The 15,145-nt window shown below is 44.4% G+C and overlaps 1 protein-coding gene across 1 annotated transcript in view; it reads left to right on the top strand.

The window, feature by feature from the left end:
• Usf3 (upstream transcription factor family member 3) overlaps nucleotides 1-14,622 on the top strand; it is a 65,661-nt gene extending 51,039 nt beyond the window's left edge. The window contains exons 6-7 of the mRNA XM_059277174.1: nucleotides 1,798-1,894; nucleotides 4,485-14,622. Coding sequence (XP_059133157.1) covers nucleotides 1,798-1,894; nucleotides 4,485-10,915 — 6,528 coding nt within the window. The 3' untranslated portion in view covers nucleotides 10,916-14,622. The remainder of the gene's footprint in view (nucleotides 1-1,797; nucleotides 1,895-4,484) is intronic.
• Nucleotides 14,623-15,145: the final 523 nt, after the last annotated feature.

Genomic DNA, 15,145 nt, shown 5'->3' with positions numbered 1-15,145 from the left:
TTTCTTGGCTATCACCTTATAGAGAGGCCTTCCCAATGCTCCCTTTTGAAAAAACAGTATAACAGAGTGTCTTAATACAGGCTCCAGGTCAAGTAACAAAGTAGAACCGATCCAGTGACTTAACGAAAACCTTAACCTCCCGGTTGTGGAGGCTGAGGAGTCCGAAATAAAGATTGCAATCCTTGGGCTGCAGAGATGGCCCAGCAGGTAAAGTAGGACTACTCTGCAGAGGACCTGAGTTCCCAGCAGCCCTGTCAGGATCTCACAAGTACCTGGGACTCCAGGCCAGGAGGATCCAACACCTCCAGCTTCCGTGTGCATATAGCCACACAAAGACACAAAATTAAAAATAATAAAATCTTTTAAAATAAAAATATTCTCGTCCTAGTTATGTACTTACATGGTACAGAGAGAATGATTGTCACACTCTTCTCTTTTAAAAAAGTTAATTATTATTTATGTGTATGTGTAGGACACTGCAGAGCCCAGAGAGGCTATTGGAGCCAATGGAACTGGAGTTAGAGGTGTTGTGAGCCCCCATGTGGGTACTGGGAAACAAACCCAGATCCTCTGCTATAGCAATAAAACCTTAACTGCTAAGCCAGCTTTCCAGCCTGTCTCTTCATGTAAGGCTGCTAATCTGCAAGAGCAGTAAGTGTTCTCAACTGCTGAGCCATCTCTCCATCTCTTTCTTCCTGTGGGGGTGTAAATCTCATTCATGAGGGTAGGGCCCTTTCACACTTCGGCTCCAAATACCAGCACATCATGGATCAGAAGTGGTACATATAAATTTGGCTGAGGAACACAACCCTTCAGTCCACATACTACCATCATCAAGTTCCTCCTTATCTTTGATTTTCCTTTGTGTTGCTTCTTGTGTATCACACAAAATCTTTTTACTTAATTTTGTGGTGTGTGTGTGTGTGTGTGTGCATGTGCGTGTGCATGTATGTGTGTGGAGGTCAAAGGACAACTTTAGGTATCATTCTTCAGGAACCAAGCATTTTGGCTTTATTTGTATTGTGTTTGCAGGCACACACGTGTATGTGGGTGTACTTGTGTGTACATGCACATGTGAAGGTCAGAGTCCACTTCCTGTTGTGTTCCTCCGGGGATGCCTGTCTTCCACCTTACTTTTTTTTTTTTTTTTTTTTTTTAATTTGAGATTGGTTGGCCTAGAACTCTATGTAGACAGGCTGGCTTTGAACTCAGAGAGCTGCCTGCGTCTACATCCCAAGTGCTAGGATTAAAGATGTAGGCAACCACACCTATCCCTTCCACATTTCTTCTGGAGACAGAGCTCTCCCTGGCTTGAGGCTCGCCTGCTGGATAAGGCTGGCTGTCTCCAGCTTCTCAGAGCTGGGATTACAAGAGCGTGCTACCATGCCTGGCTTTTAAACTTACCTTCAGTGAACTGAAGTCAGATCTTCATGCTTATTCAGCAAGCACTTGACCAACTGAGCTCTCTTCCTAGCTTATCACCTGATCTGTGTGTGTATATGTGAGTGTGTGTATTGTGTGAGTGTGTGTGTATGTGTGTGTGTGTGTGTGTGTGTGTGTGTGTGTGTGTGTGTGTGTGTAGTTTAAGATTAGATGGTTTGCCTACTTTCCTACATAGTAAATGGTCAAGAGATGTGTAATAAATCTAAAATGAACAGTAGAAAATTTTGAACTTTGTACCTAATTTGAATTTTAAAAAGTTACATATCACATGTGATAAATCCAAAGTTTTACATGTCTTCTTGCAGGTTTTACCTTTTGATGAAATGTCTAAATGGTCAATTTTTTGTTTTGCAGAGCAAGAACATGATCCTGGACCAAGCCTTTAAGTACATAACAGAATTGAAGCGGCAGAACGATGAGCTTCTGCTCAACGGAGGAAACAGTGAACAAGGTGGAGCATGCGGAGTCGTGCCGGCTCCTGTCTGTTAGACTATGCTCAGGTGTCTGTGTTGCCAGGACATGCACTTGAGGACGTGGAAAAAAACCCCAGCCCTCAAATCAGAGTAGACTTGATAGCATTGCAAATGAGATCATGTAGCTGAACTCCGTCCTCCTCTGTGGCTGATTTAATCTTGTAGAAATACATAACTTCAATCTTGATGACTTCTGTGTATTTCATGTTTGCCTAAGTCGTGAACCCAATAGTGTTCAGTCTCCATTGTTCCACTTGGATCCTGCAGTTAGGAGACTCTCACAAGACTCTGACTCATAGAAGAGTTCTGCTCAGTGGAACTCACAAGATCAGAGGATAGATCTGAGCCAAGTTTTAACAATGCATTAACTTAGAAGACCAAAATACTCATTTTGTGATTATTTACCTTAATGTAAAGCGTGTATTCAACTACCAGATCATTTAACAATACTTGGTTTTTTAGATGTAACTTTTTGTGCTGTGGGTTTGGATTTTTCCAGCAGCATTGGAGAGAAGCTGAAAGGAAACACACTCCAGGCCAGTAAAGCTCAGGGTGATAGGTTGTTGAGTGGCCATTTATTATGAAAAGAACAGAGAATTTCCTGTGACGACCTAGTAGACCACCTTAAAAGGAACAGTGTTTCACTGAGGTTGGACAGTGCTGTGGAGTGCTGCTTGCGATGGGCAAGAATGGTATTGGAAACCATGTCTGGGAGGGCAGCATTCAGATCTTCCTTACATTCAGTTAAAAACAGTTGCTTTCCTATGTCAGCTCTCTTTTGATGGTGCAGACCCTTATGGGTAAATGCAGCAGCTAGTTAGATATATTGGTGTTTGGGAACATTGTAAAGCACCCCAAGATGCACTGAAGGCCAGAATGATCTGCAGCCTTCTTCTAATGACAGCTCCTTTGGCTTAGAGCACAGAAGCTAAGCCAAACAGTCATGTTACCTTAGAGAAAAGGGAAGCTAATGAAAAATACCAGGCACACAGGGCTCAGAAAAGTCCTAGCAGCCAGCCCAGGGTGGGGCAGAGCCTAAAGTGGCTTCAGCTGGCTCATTTTGTTGTTGTTGTTCTTTTGGTAGAAAATAGTTTATTTCGTTTAATGCAGAGTAGAGGATAACACCTCAAGGATAGACAATGTCAAAGAGACCACTGTGCCCATCTGTATCTCAGGCAGGCTTTGTAATAAAGTTTGTAGGAGAAGCTTTACCTTGAGAACATACTCCTATCCAGGAGATTAACAGGCCCATTTTAATAGATTCCAAATGAGGGGGGCAATAGTATGCTAGTAGTAGTAAATAGTAGTTTACACACACACACACACACACACACACACAGAGTAATTATATATATATATATATATATATATATATATATATATATAAATAACATGATTATATACAATATATAGTATTATAATATGGTAGTGACCCTCCAGTCAGTTCAGAATGTCACATCTTCACCTAGGACTAGAGATAAGCTGTACATCCCATTTCTTTGACCAGTAATTGGAGCCCTGCAGTTCTGATCCTTGGTTTAAAAGCTGCTGATTATGAGGGAGGGGCTCATCCCAGTGTCCTCCAGGCCTGCTAATATCTACCCGTGTACTTCACATTTCCTCCTCAAGAGATAAGACCCTCAAGTCATTTAGCAGTTGAACATCTAGTTAGTCTGGCTACTTTGGGCTACAAGAATTTAAGGATTCTGTTCTTGCTGACTTTGAACTACATGAAGTTATGATTGCTGCAGGACTGTCTGAAGACGGATTGACTGTAAACAAGAGGAGGAAAAAATTAAGATAGTTAAGCACACAAGGTCCAAGACTGATATAATTACTACTAAGATTATAATAGGTACAATTTATTTCCATTCTGAAAATTGGTCCAATTCCAAAGCTATTTGCCAAAAGGGATGGTAGTGTTTAGCATGGTTTTAACCTGGTTTTGTCAATCAGATGGGACATTATCAGAATTAAGATTACACCAATCAGCCGTGATAATAAAACAAGTGTCCTCATTGGGTAGTGTGAGGCTATCTATCTAGTATATCCTGATATATAGGCTACTATGTCAGGCTGCTTGAAGACTAGCCTACAAGTTGATGGATTTGAGCCGGAGACTGTTCAGCTCAAGTGCTAAGGGCTACACCTTAGCATTCTGACCATGCAGTTTAAGAGGCCTGTCAGTTGTGGTAACCCTAAGCTTGGAGCCCTGAGCAAAGAGCTTTTAGCTCATCCAAAGCGTGTTACCAGGAATCAGTCTATCTTACCCCGTTTCACCTGTTAGCTGTGTTACTGGGAAGTTTGGGATTGGGAATGTTGAGACTTGTACACCGTAGGAGATTCTCAGTGGTTGGCCTGTAAGGTATATAGTTTAAAAGGAATATAAAGAGGCTTGGGGTGTCACTCTTAGAAGAAAACCTTGCAGCAGCAGAGAGTTCATGGCTCTGCTGAGGCATCTGAAGGCTAGAATTGGAATTCAGTGGCTTAGCACATCTATTTTTGCTTAAGTTGTTGTAATCACTGACACTCACCAGTATTTTTAAATCTTCATCTCTAATATTTTAGCTGAAGAAATTAAAAAGCTACGGAAACAACTGGAAGAAATTCAAAAAGAAAATGGCCGATATATTGAATTATTGAAAGCAAATGACATATGCTTATATGATGACCCCACAATCCACTGGAAAGGAAATCTGAAGAACTCAAAGGTGTCGGTTGTTATTCCGAGTGACCAGGTCCAAAAAAACATCATTGTTTATTCCAACGGGAGCCAGCCTGGGGGAAACAGCCAGGGGACAGCCGTTCAGGGAATAACCTTTAATGTCGGTCACAGCTTGCAGAAGCAAACCGCCAACGTGGTGCCAGTGCAGAGGACCTGCAAGCTTGTGACTCCTGTGTCTATTTCTGGAGTTTACCCTTCTGAAAACAAGCCGTGGCATCAGACTACAGTGTCTGCACTGGCTGCCAACCAGCCTGTTCCTCTTTGTCTTCCCGCTGCCATTTCTGCTCAAAATATTCTCGAACTTTCTACTTCCGAAAGCCAATCAAGTGTGCTTGGTGCCGCTGGTGGCTCACTGATCACGGTCGCAGTTGGCCCTGACCCTCACCAGCATCGTTCCTTACATACATGCCTAAACGATCAAAATGCTTCAGAAAATAGCAACGGGCAAGAGAGCCCTAAATCATCAAAGAAAACAGTTGCGTGTGTCACAAGCACCTCCTCCGGCAACTCAGCAGCTGCCTCTAACGTGCGTCACGAAACCAAATCTGGCCCGAGTGTGCAGGACTTCAGTGAAGACTTGCACAACACCCCTGCTGTGTCAGTTACCTCCACAGCATGCTCCGAGCCTCCCAGGTGTACGGGTGACTCTTCCCCGGGGAGCATTAGCAGGACAGCAGACTCAACGAGTATGACAACGGTCGTGGCACCAGCTCTTGCCGGTGCGGTGAAGACCACCCTCCCGGTGAGCAGTCTCTCTGCAAACCCTTTGGACAGTGGTTGGACCCTTTCTTGTTCTTTGCCTTCTTCAAGTGTTAGTGCTTCAGATTTGAAAAACATCACTAGCCTTACCCGAATCTCTTCAGCTGGAAACACACAGACAACATGGACTACTTTGCATCTGGCCGGAAACACGATCCAGCCTTTGAGCCAGTCTTCTGTGACTCCAGGACTAAGTGAGTCTGGCACCAGCCCTACCCCAAGCCCCCACAAGCATGTGGCTACCGGCATCACCTTGAACAATTCCCTTCCAGCAGATGGGCCGCCAGCTGAGCAAGTAATGGGAACTTTGCCTTCATGTCCACCCTTACCTATGCAGCCACCAACTGCCCAGCCACAAGTTAAATCTCAGCCTCCAAAAAACATCCTTCCCTTGAACTCAGCAATGCAAGTGATTCAGATGGCTCAGCCAGTTGGGTCAGCTGTCACTGCGGCTCCAGGTAACCAAAACGTTATCATTCTTCAGCCACCCAGCACGACCCCATGCCCAGCAATGATGAGAGCGGAGGTTCCCAGCCAAGCAGTAGGTCAGCAGATTGTCATCATACAGGCAGCCAATCAGAACCCATTGCCACTCCTCTCTGCTCCCCATCCTGGTCCTGTTCGACTTCCTGTTAATGGGGCCAGTGCTATAATAGGGTCTCATAATTCAGTGCAAAATGTGCCAGCCCCACAGACTTTTGGGGGGAAGCATCTTGTCCACATATTACCAAGACCTTCATCTTTACCCATGTCTAATTCAACCCAAACCTTTTCTGTTACCATGTCGAACCAACAGCAGCCTCAGACCATTTCTTTAAATGGACAGCTCTTTGCTTTGCAGCCTGTCATGTCTTCATCAGGAACTACAAATCAAACCCCTATGCAAATTATTCAACCCACCACCAGCGAAGACCCAAATACCAATGTTGCCCTGAACACATTTGGGGCTCTGGCCAGCCTCAATCAGAGCATATCCCAGATGGCTGGCCAGAGCTGTGTACAGTTGTCTATTAGCCAGTCTGCTAATCCTCAGACTCCTGCAAACAGTCAAACCAGTCCCGCTAACTGTGTTCCCCTAGCAACAACCGTAGCACCTCCCGTGACAACAGATAATTCAGCCACACTAGCCAGTACTTACAGCCTAACAACAGCCTCCTCTACAAACCCTGTCACTTGTTTGCCCCCTACCATGAAATCCAAAAGACTGAACAAGAAGCCAGGTGCCAAGAAACATGCAGCTAACAAGCCAGCGTGTCCCCTGAGTTCAGCCAGAGATGTGGGCAAGCTAGATGGCCCCAGCACAGACAGCTCAGCAGAACTGTCGTGTAGTGATGGACTGCTGGACAGCCTTCCAGTCAGCCTAGCGTCTGTCGCCGTGTCCCAGGCCAAGAGTGTTAGCAGTTCTGCTCCACTGGCCATTCTGAGTTCTGAATCAGTAGCCCCCGAGTCTGTGTCCAGATCTAAGTCAGCAGAAGACTGTAGCTCATCCTCCCAAGACTCTGAAACAAATGAACAGTTTGCAGTGGGCCCAGCAAAATCCAAAGATTCTACTCCCATCTTGCAAGAGACATCTCAGGGCACACCACCAACTGCCGTAGCATTGTCCAGTGCTACAGAATCCTGCACCACAACCAATGTGTTGACTCCATCTCCGATTGAGTCCCAGATTGTGGTTTCTCAGGTTTCTGGTATGCCATCCACTACAAGCACTTCGAGCACTGACTGTATTTCTGAGGTAGAAATTGTGGCAGAACCTTGCCCAGTTCAGCAGGATTCACTGGACACCATGCAAACCCCAGGGCCTTTAAAGGGGCAGGGTCTGACTATGTTGCTGTCTGATCTTACTAAAGAAAAAGACCTTCAGAAACCATCTCTTTCTGTCCAGATGGATCACCCTGATTTTTCTCCAGAAGATTCTAAGCTGGGTGATTCTAATGTTGATTTGCATCCCAAGCAGGAACTCTTACTGATGCACGATGACAGAGACCCAGCACAGCACCACTCCTGTCTCCCCGATCAAGAGGTCATTAATGGCTCTCTGCTCCCCGGCAGGCAGGCCGACTCTCCCATGTCAACCAGCTCTGGCAGTAGTCGCAGTTTCTCGGTTGCATCCATGCTTCCTGACGCAGCTCGGGAAGACGTGACCAGCAGCACAGCAGCTAACACATGTGACAGTTGTACCTTCGCAGAGCAAACTGACATCGTAGCCCTTGCAGCAAGAGCTATTTTGGACCAGGAGAACATTGAGAAGGGAAGGGTTGGCACACAGGCTGAGATGAGGGAGGTTACTTCCAAGCCTTCTGAAACCTCTTTAGAGGGAGAGCAGCCTTTTAAACCACAGGTCCATAAGGAGCCTTGCACAGGACAGGCAGATGCAACACCAAATGAATTTAACTCTCAGGATTCAGTAGAAGTCACAGTTGATAGGCCTCTCGAAAAGCCTAGCTGTTCTCTGGGAATTAAAACATCAAATGCCTCCTTACAGGTGTCGGCGTCTCAGCCACCAAGTCTTACCAGTTTAAGTGTGAATAATCTTATCCATCAGAGCAGCATCAACCATCCTCTGGTCAGCTGCACGGGGTTATCGCAGCCTTCCGAGCAAACATCTATTCCTGTGACCGTCAATATGACTGTTGCATCCAGTTCTTATGGCAGCCAGCCTCCTGTGCCACCTCTGATGACAGAATATTCTCAGGAACAGCTGAATAGCATGACTAGCGCCATACCAAATCCACAGATTCAAGAACCCCTTCCAAAGCCTAGTCACGAAAGCCGTAAAGATTCTGCAAAGCGCACTGTACAAGATGATCTTTTACTGTCTTCAGCCAAACGCCAAAAGCATTGTCAGCCAGCCCCTCTCAGGCTTGAGAGTATGCCCCTGATGAGCCGGACTCCAGACAGCATTCCTGATCAAACTCAAATGATGGTGAGTCAGATCCCCACCAACTCTTCAAACTCAGTTGGACCTGCTAGCAACCCAGCGCATGGTGACGGCCTTACCCGGCTATTCCCTCCTGGTAACAACTTTGTGGCACCTGCATTGAGGCAGACGGAAGTTCCGTGTAGTTCTCAGCCTCCTGTTGCTGAGCAACAGCAGCAAACTCAGGCAAGTCAACATCTGCAGGCCCTGCAGCAGCATGTACCAGCTCAAGGGGTGTCTCACCTTCATACTAACCATCTCTACATCAAGCAGCAGCAGCAGCAGCAGCAGCAGCAGCAGCAAGCAGGACAGTTAAGAGAGAGGCATCACTTGTATCAGCTACAGCATCACGTGCCTCATGCAGACAGTGCTGTCCACTCCCAGCCCCACATTGTGCACCAACAGAGAACTCTACAACAGGAAGTTCAGATGCAGAAGAAGAGAAATCTCGTTCAGGGTACTCCTGCCTCTCAGCTGTCCTTACAACCGAAACACCATGGGACTGATCAGTCGAGACCCAAGAGTAGTCAGCCACATCCTCACCATCAACAGATGCAGCAACAGATGCAGCAACACTTTGCAAGTTCCCAGCCGGAGAAGAGCTGTGAAAACTCTTCAACTAACCGGGGTCACCATAGCCATGCCCAGAACCGTCTCAATCAAGATATTCTGCACCAGCAACAGGATGTTGGAAGCAGACAGCAAGGTTCAGCGGTTTCTTCTGACCATGTATCCGGACATAATCCAATGCAGAGGCTTTTGCCGTCAAGAGGCTTAGAGCAGCAAATGGTGTCCCAACCCAGTATTGTGACTAGGTCTTCAGACATGACCTGTGCTCCACACAGGCCAGAGAGAAACCGAGTGTCAAGTTACTCTGCTGAGGCACTCATTGGAAAGTCATCATCTACTTCGGAGCAGAGAATGGGCATGTCGATTCAGGGCTCAAGGGTGTCAGAACAGCTGGAAATGAGAAGCTATCTTGATGTTCCCAGGAATAAAAGCTTGGCACTTCATAATATGCAGGGTCGTATGGACCATCCCGTCCCCCTTCCTGATTGTCAGACATTCAAACCAGCTGGAGCCAGCCAACAGCCCCAGAGTAATTTTGAAGTACAATCTTCAAGAAATAATGAAATAGGTAACCCTGTGCCATCACTGAGAAGCATGCAGTCCCAGGCTTTTCGAATTAGTCAAAACACTGGCCCACCACCAATCGACCGACAAAAGAGATTATCTTATCCACCAGTTCAGAGCATCCCGACAGGAAATACCGTCCCACCAAGGGACAATGAGAATACATGTCACCAGAGTTTCATGCAAAGTTTACTTGCTCCTCACCTTGGTGATCAGGTCCTTGGGAGCCAAAGGTCACTCTCAGAACACTCAAGGAATACACAATGTGGTCCATCTTCAACAATTGAATATAATTGTCCCCCAGCTCGTGAGAGTGTTCATATTAGAAGAGAGAGTGAAAGTCAGAATAGGGAGAGTTGTGACATGTCTTTAGGTACAATTAACACCAGGAACAGCACTTTGAATATTCCTTTTTCAAGTTCCTCTTCCTCAGGAGATATTCAAGGTCGAAACACAAGTCCCAATGTTTCTGTACAGAAGTCTAATCCCATGAGGATTACTGACAGTCATGGGACCAAGGGCCACATGAACCCTCCTGTCACATCCAACATGCATGGGGTTGCAAGGCCAACTTTGCCACACCCATCTGTGTCTCATGGGAATGCTGACCAAGGGCCTCCTGTACGTCAGGCTAACTCTTCAGTTGTCCACAGGTCAAGACATCCCCTGCAAGACAGCGGTGGTTCCAAAATCCGCCAGCCTGAAAGGAATCGTTCTGGAAATCAAAGGCACAGCAATGTCTTTGATCCAAGTCTTCCTCATCTTCCTCTCTCTACTAGCGGCAGCATGATTCTTGGACGTCAGCAACCTGCTGCAGAAAAGAGAGGGAGTATTGTCCGTTTCATGCCTGATAGTCCACAAGTACCTAATGATAATTCAGGTCCTGACCAGCATACGCTGTCACAAAATTTTGGTTTCCCTTTTATTCCGGAGGGTGGCATGAATCCACCAATAAATGCGAATACTTCCTTCATTCCACAGGTTACCCAGCCCAGTGCTACACGAACTCCAGCTCTCATCCCAGTAGATCCCCAAAACACTCTCCCCTCCTTCTACCCCCCCTATTCCCCTGCTCACCCTACTCTGTCCAATGACATTTCAATCCCTTATTTTTCTAATCAAATGTTCTCCAATCCTAGCACAGAGAAAGTAAACAGTGGAAGTTTAAACAACCGATTTGGATCCATTTTATCTCCTCCCAGACCCGTTGGCTTTGCGCAGCCAAGCTTTCCTCTTCTCCCTGAGATGCCGCCAATGCACATGGCCAACTCTCACCTATCCAATTTTAATATGACATCATTGTTTCCGGAAATAGCAACGGCTCTTCCTGATGGCTCCGCGATGTCACCTTTGCTCACCATAGCAAACTCCTCTGCTTCTGACTCCTCCAAGCAGTCCTCAAACAGACCTGCTCACAACATAAGCCATATCTTAGGGCACGATTGCAGCTCAGCTGTTTAAATCCAGAGAGACTGCACGTGGGGGTTCGAGTTGATGCGACAACTGTTCTTGTGTGTATACATGTGCATTGAGAGGACTTGTGTGGGTGTGTGTCTTTGTTTTGGATAGCCATTTTTCACTTAGCTTCTGATTATAAGGAAGTCATGTCAGAGAGGATGCATACACTGGGGTTGTCAAAACAATCACCTTTCATTTCTGAGTGATGTGCTTTCTTTAATCATTTAAATGAATTTTACCTTTCCAAGTTTGATTTGTAATCTTTTATTCCCTAAGTACTAATCAACCAGAAGTTGAAGAGATCTTGGCACATGCTGGATAGTAGGAAGGAGCTGAGATTTCAAACTCAGTTGTTGCTAAGTTGTAAAATAGATAGTTGAGATGGCTGAGTTGCAAATCCAAAAGTAAAAGCAACTTGAAAAAACATGATTCATCCCTTGGTTGATGTCAACAGCTAACAGTTCTGTGCCGCGGCAAGTGATAAATTGGTAATGAGTTAAATTCCATAAGTCAAGTCAAGCAGATAGAAAATCCATGAAGTGTTTGATTCCTGAGGTCTGTTACAGGCACTTATTTCTTAATTATAATTTTTAATAAACTACCTAAATTTCATGTCTTGTTCTTCAGAGAGCCACATTATCCTTTAATGTGCCAAGATCATGTAAAGCAAAAGTCTTCCTTAAACAATGAGCCTTAAGAGTACAAAGCTAAGACAGAATACAGGAGTGCTTTCTACTTAGTACTTGGGTTTTGCATTAGTCCAAAGAAGAACAGCAGTTGTACTGTGGCTTTTTAGGGTCAGTTAGTGACCAGTGCTTCACCAGTTGAGTTGATTGAGTATTCTCCCTTCATTTTATTTATTTGGTCTTGAAACAGATTAATTTACAATCACTTAAGTATTAGAACTGCTCATATTGTGTTTAGAATATTGTCTTTAGAAGACACATTTGAGTCTTTTCAGATATTTCTAAATAGAGTTTTAAGCTGTCTCAGTATTTTCATTTACTGATTATATTAAATGTTGCATTGTAAATTGCATTATTATCCTTCATAATTTTAAGGAAATGAATTCATTATTTTTCTTGTAGGTATGAAATGGTGCTTCACAAAAATACATTCTCTATGTATATCAGTGAGTTTATGAGTGAGAGTGCATGTGAGAACGGGTTTTAAAGTATAGACTGGTCCTTGCTATTGGAGATGTCTATCATATATATAAATACATTTATCATGTTGTACATGATAAATAGATACAGTCTTGTCTCAATTAAAAATGAACAGTAGGACTGCCATCTGCAGGTGGAAAATTGAGACTTTCTCTAGAGCAGTGGCTCTGAACCTTCCTAATGAGACCCTAATACAGTTCCTCATGTCATGGTGACCCCAATCATAAAATTATTTTCATTGCTACTTCATAACTGTAATTTTGCTACTGTTATGAATCGTAATGTAAATACCTGTGTTTTCCAATGGTCTTAGATGACCCCTGTGAAAGGCTGTTTGTGACCCACACAGGTTGAGAACTCCTGCTCTAGAACATGGGAAAACACGAGGTGGTTTTTTTTTTTTAAAAAAAATTCTCTCATACATTACATCCCAACCACAGTTTCCCCTCCCTCCACTCTTCCCAGCACTCCTCCTCCACCTCTCCACTCCTCCAGATCCACTTCTCCATTTCCTTCTAGAACAAAGAGCAGGCTTCCCAGGGATCTCAACCAAACATGGCGTGACGAGTTACAGTAAACTAGACAGAAATCCTAATATCAAGGTTGGACAAGGCAACCCACTAGGAGGAAAAGGGTCCTTCTGTGGATGTTTTTTAACCCATTGAGTTAGTAACGATTTTAAAGCATATATTAAATCTTGAGAGCTTAAAACTAAGAAAAAGTTATATGTACTGAATTTTTTAAAACCATTTAAACTCTTAGCTTTCAACTGTTGCTCTGTTCTGTTGAAAACTGAAGGGAAAGAGAGGGAGAGGTCTCTGCTGGCTTGGTGGAAGCAAGCACAAGGACCAGCAGAGGTTTGGGGTCTGGGGTTTTTATTTTGGTTGTTTTCTTTTTATACTAATAAAACCTCCCGAGGCCTGGTCAGAGCAGATACTGCTGAATGCCTGTCTAAAGGCACAGCGGAAAGGAGGTTGCCTGTGCTTCGTCAACTGTTTTCATGAGACCCCTCCCTCCACTGCCCTTGAAAATCACCCCGTCCTGGTGAACAAAGCAAACCCGTGTTTCCTCCCCACACAGTGTTCCTGGGGGAGAAGAGAACGTCACAGATGCATTACTTAGTGCATGAACAACAGCACAACAGATAAGTTACCGAGGAAAAAGAAACATTTATGAATCGCTTTTAAGCATTAATATTCAGAGTTTTCTTTGTACTTGGAAGGTCCAGTTTGCCAATTCCATTCTATATGGCCATTGATTACTCCCTCCCACCTTCTCTTAGTGGCTGTCTTTCACATATACATCTTTACATCATGGTGGCGCTTGAGTCCTGAAGGGCAGGCTTGCTTTATTGGAACAAAGGCTATATGCCATGGAGGAACTCCAGTTTTGTGTTGTTTTTGAGATAGGGATCTTGCTGTGTTGTCCAGACTGGCCTTGAATTCCTGAGCATAAGCAGTACTTCCACCTCCGCCTCTACGTAGCCGGGCCTAGGGGTGGACTCCACCACCCAGCTGAGGTGCTCCGTTTGCGATTGCAGCGTAAGTCCTAAAGGCTGTTAAGACTTTGAGTTTGTTTTGGCTGGTTGTCGGCAGCTCAGCTCTGTCCAGAGACAGCATTGCATTGTCAGGGCTTTTGTGCTGAGAATACAGGACCGGGATGTTGTCTGACTCTCAGCCTTCTGTGACCATCTGGAGAGAGATGTAAATGATTGGACTCCTGCTCACATGTGGCTCTAATTGAAGACATAATGCGTTTGTGTGTGAGAGATCATTTCATATATGGACTCAGATGAGAAATAGTTTGCACTGCGCTCCTACTTGGTTTAACAATCTGGGTACTTATCAGTGTTACTGATTAAAGCTACATGATTTGGGGAGGAAACTTAAATGGTTTTTGGTAATATCTAGATAAAACTTTTGTTGAAGTAATGGAAGGAAATGCAGTCAAATTTGATCATAAGTTTCATGTTGTCCTAACCTTTTGACATGACTTTATAAAAGATCTCCACAGATAACTTTGTAATTTCTGGAAATACACAAAATCATGTCTGCCACCTAAGTGAGAGTCATTGATCAACTCATTTTGTTCTATTTATTGATCATACAGAATCACTGGACGTGCTCTGTTCCTCTCAGCCTTCCACAGTTAAATTCTAATGAAGTGAAAAATTTTAGATTTCTCTATGTATACTTACTTCTACAGTGAATTTGTTAAATATGTCGAGCATAGATGAAATAAATCCATTTTCATGTTTTTAATAGACATTGGGTTTTTGTAAGTCTTACATTTCTTCAGGAGTTATGTTTTTATTTTTATTAGAATGGCTCTGAGATGCCAGTGGTCACTCCCTGTCTGAGTGGAGGGCAGGATTCCCACAGCGGTGTGATTTCAAAAGTCTGAGAGATCTAACCTCTGGGGTTGGGAGGTGAGGTGTCTGCAGCAGTCCCCCGACACTGACCAGCATTATGCTGAACTGCAATGGAGGTTAGCTTTTTCCATCAGCCTTGTGTTTTAGCATCTTAGGAAGACTTCGTTTGCCTTGCTTTTCTGACGTTAGCCATTCTCGTGGAGAGGCTAAAACTTATACTCCAAAAATTAAATCAAAGAAACTGTAGAAATACGTTTTCATGGAAACATTGAAAATGTTAGGGAAGTGCTTCTTCTTGGTTTTGTCTTTCCTTCATGCAGTGTATAGGCTCTTGCTGTCTCTCAGCTGTACCACATCAAACATGGCAGCCAGCCTGGCCATGTCCCTGGGATAGTTATGCCTGTGTTGGGATGTGATTGGGTCTACCCTCTCTATTAGATCAGCGTGTAGTAGTGAGTCCCAGGTTTTACCTATTGGCAACCTCTATGCCTCCTCCTTAAAGGGCAATCATTCCTCCAAATGCCAGTATTTTCAAGTTGGTTTAAGAGATTTTAGTACGTGAGAATAACTGCATTCCTTGGACGGGTGAACTTCTCCCCTGTGGTGGAAGGAAAGGTTAAAGGTGGTACCAAAATAGAATAGCCTTGAGTTCCTATCCTCAGATGCCTGAAAGTCACTGCAAGTCTATCATCTAGG

This window comes from Peromyscus eremicus, chromosome 12, assembly GCF_949786415.1.
Source record: "Peromyscus eremicus chromosome 12, PerEre_H2_v1, whole genome shotgun sequence".
Lineage (NCBI taxonomy): Eukaryota > Metazoa > Chordata > Mammalia > Rodentia > Cricetidae > Peromyscus > Peromyscus eremicus.
The sequence above is the reverse complement of the archived record's forward strand: the minus strand, read 5'-3'. Positions and strand labels throughout refer to the sequence as shown.